This window comes from Primulina huaijiensis, chromosome 14 (genome assembly GCF_012295235.1).
Source record: "Primulina huaijiensis isolate GDHJ02 chromosome 14, ASM1229523v2, whole genome shotgun sequence".
NCBI classification, from domain to species: Eukaryota; Viridiplantae; Streptophyta; class Magnoliopsida; order Lamiales; family Gesneriaceae; genus Primulina; species Primulina huaijiensis.
The window spans coordinates 2,918,959-2,924,148 of record NC_133319.1 but is presented as its reverse complement, the minus strand read 5'-3'; the positions used below and the strand labels follow the sequence as shown (position 1 = coordinate 2,924,148).

The 5,190-nt window shown below is 39.2% G+C and overlaps 1 protein-coding gene across 2 annotated transcripts; it reads right to left on the bottom strand.

The window, feature by feature from the left end:
* Positions 1-2,876, bottom strand: LOC140957249 (GTP cyclohydrolase 1-like). 2 transcript variants are annotated; one of them, XM_073414396.1, is made up of 3 exons: positions 2,563-2,876; positions 2,160-2,466; positions 1-1,617 (listed from the first exon to the last, which is right to left on the bottom strand). In XM_073414396.1, exons 2-3 carry the CDS (start codon positions 2,374-2,376, stop codon positions 443-445), a joined length of 1,392 nt encoding a protein of 463 aa, XP_073270497.1. In that variant the 5' UTR covers positions 2,377-2,466; positions 2,563-2,876; the 3' UTR covers positions 1-442. The 2 variants fall into 2 exon arrangements, with proteins under 2 accessions (XP_073270497.1, XP_073270498.1); XM_073414397.1 differs by having other exon boundaries at positions 2,773-2,872.
* Positions 2,877-5,190: the final 2,314 nt, after the last annotated feature.

Here is a 5,190-nt window from a genome sequence, read left to right as displayed (position 1 = left end):
AGTAAACATTTATTTTTTTACTTTAGCAGTAATTTTTACGGTACTTTGATAAACCAGTCAAAAACACCATATCTTGATAAAACTTTTACAGAAGAACAACACTCCGATTAAAAAAAAAAAACATGATCATCTTCAATAGTAATGAAATCGGCAGTGAAAACAAAATTCAAGCACCATAGATGGATTGGGAAACTATCCATGGTGTCATCTCACAGCCGCTTCAGATGAAACACTTGCCAAATAAGATCAAACTTTTGACTAGCTATAAAAAGGGAAATTGTGGATCCATTTACGATAGCAGTAACATTAGCACTTTCATAATATCAAACTCGGAATAAGATTTTTTTAGTTCATGGACGAGTCTGGCTCCATATCCTCCATGCATTGTGGCCGTCATAGACAGCAAAAGAACCATCCTGGGAATAAATATATCAAGCCAAAATCAAGAAGCAGTGAAGTTGGGAATAATCTGCAAAAACTTTTCCCTTGCTGTGGGATCAGTGAAAAATCGACCCAAGACAGCAATTGTAGCGGTATTGCTCCCAAACTTTTCGATCCCTCGAGAAATCATACAAGTGTGACTAGCCTCAACAACCACCATTACATCTTCACCTAAAAACGAGGAAACCATCTCAGCTATCTGCCTGGTCAACCTTTCTTGAACTTGGAGCTTGAAACCGTAAAAATTAACTATTGACTGTAGAAGAGATTTTCCGATAGGTTCGACTCTGATGGAACCATAATAGCCTATATGCACTACACCATGAAAGGGAAGCAAATGGTGCTCACATAATGACCACAACGACAGGTTCAGCTCAGAACAGAGGAGATGTTTTTCTTCGTTACAACTTAGATCCACATCGGAAGTTAAGGTATCTCTCTTACTTTGAACAAATCCATTCAGCTTCAGGTCCAAATCTGAGTTTTTAAAGTTCATTAGCCACTTTAAATAGCAAGATGGAGTTTCTGTAAGCTCTTCCCTCAATGGGTTCTCGCCCAAGGAACGAAGAATTGAAGCTGCCGCACCAAGCATTGTCGAATCTGATGCAAGCTTCTTGGAAAATGTTTGATATGGACACCAATACTTGTCTTTTGAGGATGCCGAATGGGTGCCATCATCATTTATGTCCCGGAATCGCAAAAGACCAAGGAAATCGGTCCAGATAGCTGCCTTCTCACTGTCAAAAACTCCTGATCCTGACTTTACTGACATCTTCTCCCAGTCTTGATGATTTGGATCAAAGAGGGAAGAGTCAAAATTCGGGAAATGAATGTGTGAACACTGGAGGACAACAGCAACTCCAGTGGGTTGGATACCATGCTGCAAAGCTCCACAAATGTCACCAGCCAGTCGTTGAGGATCTTGAAGCCGCTTGGCAAAAACTCCAGCAACTCGAGAGAGCTTGCTTAGGCCTAAAACTCGCTGACCAGATGCAACATAGCCGATATGACACTTAACCTGGAATGGAAGCAAGCAAGACTGGCAATACGAGAATAGATCAAGATCCCGAACAATTATTAGTCCACCTGCTCCACCACCATGACCAATTCTGTTTTCTACCCCAGCTTCCGGAAATAAACTACCATCAATAATATCTCTCACCTTCTGCTTATAACCTGGAAACATGAGCAGATATCACCACTCCCATCTTTTAGCAGAAATATGCTTTCAACCCCAACAAAATATGAAAGTGGAGCCTCAGTAAGTATGCATGAATCAAGAAGTGAACATCACAAAAAATTGACTTAGCCGCTCAATTAGTTGCCCGGTTCATATTCATTCCAAGATAAAAAAAAATTATGATCAAGCACCCATACCAAAGGATCAATATTTTTATATTAGTTCTTACTACCAAAATCTCCATCTCAGTAACCTGATGCTTCAGCCTTTTTGACAGATATGCTGATTCTTGTCACACTCCTTATGATACCATACCCGTCTTAGAAGGTGTCAACCAAAGTTAATATGTGCAGCTTTTAGATGGAACATTCAGCAGTAGTCAATGAAAAACTTTACAGCTCCCATATATCACGACTTATGAACCCCATCACACAAATCTTACATATCTCATTTGTTAAGGATATATATAATCAAAAAGAGCGAAGATCCAATCGCAATAATGGGATTTTTACATTATATGCAGGCAATAAAGGATCACCTTTGGTCCCTTCTCTAAAAGCCTTGGCCACTCTAATAGGAGTCTTTAAAAGACCTTCACGGTTGACATCTTCACCCAATCCCTGCAACAGGACCTTTACAGAATCTTCAATGGCCACAGTTTCAATCTCCTCCTCAACATCCAGCTCAACACAGCCTCCAAGATTCACTCCATTCTCCAGTTGCACATTATAATGATCCTCATCTAAAGCGCCCATTGACAGAAAATAAATTTAATTCCAAACCACCGACCACCGAACTCAAATCACAGTTTCGTAATAGCCAGAGGATGAAACTAAATCATACGTCTACAAGGAGGAAAAAAAACCCGCTCAATGGAAATAACTGCGAAAGATCGAAACTTTAGAAGTACCCAAATAAAAAAAAAGACCGAAAACACAAACCAATAAAAGGAATCTAAAGAAAAAACAGTAAACAATAGACCAAACGCTCCAGACACAGAAACTCCACGCTGGAGCTGATGGAAAGGTAGAAAGTGTTGGAATGAGAGGAGTAAGATGAGGAAGAGAAGATGGTTAGGGTGTGCCGGTGTGGGATGCGGTATTTAAAAATGTAAGGTTGGTGTTGATTTTGGAATGCGTGTAAGGCCTTACCCTTCATTCGCATTTTCTCCAAAAACAGAAATTTACTTCGAAATCATTCCTCGGAAAATGGGACTGTTTTAGTGATGGTTCCACCGAACGCATATGCCCGAAAATGTAAATTCCAAGGAGGCGTTTGGTATGGGGATAGGGGGATTATTTTTTTTATCCTACTTAGTCAGTTATTTGGTATGCGTGATTATTTAACCAAGTCAATCTCTCTTATGAATGATTAGGTTATATTAGGTAGGTTAAAATAATAACTCATCACCCCTTAGGATTATTTATCCAACTCTTAATACCTCCAATTTTTCCAATTTTATCCTTCTCTTATATTCAAACTCACCATCGATTCCCGCCACCGACGGACTGCCGGCCACCGACGGACCGCCGGGCGGCGGTCGCCCACTTCCGGCGCCGGCCGACATTTCCGGCCGCTTCCGGCCGATCGTTTCCGGCCGCCGCCCCCCGCCGGCTGTTTCCGACCGGCCGCTGCCGCCACTGTCGCCGTCGCCGCGAAGGGGAAGGGTAATTTTGTCTTTTCATCAAAAAATTCAAAATTATCCTACACTTAAAAATCTTACCAAACATAATATTATTTTACACCATATATTAGAATCCTACTACAATCAATTTCTTTATCATTTACATACTAATCATTAGTTTATCCTATCCTTCCAACCAATCGTAGCCCAAGTATCGATGTAGTCCTACGGATCTCACATTGAATTTATAATGACAATTAATCCACCGGATGTAACAGGCCGTGGGGGCGGGGGCGGCTGAATTTGATGGGAAATCTTTTAGTGGCACCACCTTTGAAAATATTTGTTTAGCCCCAATAATTTATAATCGTACGATTTAATGGGGAATTTATTTATTTATTTATTAAAATAATTTACAGGATTACAACTTTGGCGATAAACGAAATGACACGCGAGTAAACAAGAACAATGTCGAGCTAATTCATTCACCGCTTGGTTTGCATTCCTTCTGCAATGTTGAATCTTGACATCCTTGATTATGGAACAAAAGATTCGTATTTGCTCAGCTATTGGTTCATCAGGAGAGAAAGTAGCTTGTTATTATATGGTTTTGATCACTTTAATTTCGATAATCACTCTAGATCACCCCATGCTAATAACTTTCTTCAATTGCGAGTAATTATTCTATGGTTCTAACACATAAAGATCCCTGGAAATTCCAACCTTCAGCAAATATCAGATAACCATTATTATCACGTCCCACAATTTCCATTCCGAAATGGTTCAACAATTGTGTAACTGCCATATCAACATTAACTTTAAAAGCTCCAGTAATTGGTGGTTTCCATAAGGATTGCGTGCTAGTATGTATTCCAACATCAAATTGGATCTCAGAGAAGATTATACAGTGTTCCTTAGTTCTACAGCGTCTTGTTAAAACATCCTCTCAGTCATTGACTTTATTCTGAAAAACTAGTAGATTACGTTCTGCCCATAGGCTCCAACAAACCAGAACAAAGTTTGCTAAATCTTCTCCACGACCATTATTAACCATCCATTGAAATAAATCTCCAAATTCTCTGCCATGAAATCCGATAATTCTAACATCTTCCAAACTTTACGAGCAAAACTACAACACCAAGATGCGTGTGCGATATCTTCGGGATAATAATTACAACTTGGACATATTTCATGGATCACCACTCCTCTATGGATGAGATTTGCACGTACTGCAATTGCCTCAAACAACATCCGCCAAACATGTATATTGATTTTATTTGGAAGCCTTAGATTCCACAATTTTCGAAGACCTGTACTGAACCCACAAATCAATCCATTGCTACTTGATTCATCTATCTTCGTTGCTAAATAATAACCCGAACGTACCGTATACATACCTTCAGAATTATAGTGCCAGATCAATTTATCATCTCCATAATCTGGCCCGTTTGGTATCTGATTCACCTCTAACCTGTCGAATTCCCATAAGAATTGTTCACTTTAGTTCAATCCCATTTGCCTGATTCTCGCATTAAATCTGGAACCATAAGATGTAGATGATCCTGGCTAGGTATTGTAATTGGTTTGAATGAATGTGGTCTCAACAACAATGGATACTGAAATACTTTAACCCTCGTACCACTCCCAATCCTCCAGAATTGATACCTATGCAATTGATATTAAAGTAATATTTGTACCAAACATAGGAGATCAACTACGCCACTTCATGATCTCGGAGGATAACCTCTGGAGATAAGATGAAAATTTTCATAGAATCATGAATTTTTTTTAAAAAATGTGGCAAGCTTGGACAATTTTGTTAGATCCATCATGCTTATTTGTTAGAGTTCGACGATTATTGCTCTCTGTAGACCATTTTATCGCCAAGCGAACCCATTAAAATTCCAAATTTACAGGATAAAAAAATATAGTGATGGTAATAAAA

What these genes read in the sequence shown, in the direction of transcription:
- LOC140957249 (XM_073414396.1), bottom strand. Translation starts at nt 2,376, where the DNA reads ATGGGCGCTTTAGATGAGGATCATTATAATGTGCAACTGGAGAATGGA. An exon ending in TTTTAGAGAAGGGACCAAAG is followed by an intron (nt 1,618 to 2,159) that starts GTGATCCTTTAT and finishes TCATGTTTCCAG; the next exon opens with GTTATAAGCAGAAGGTGAGA.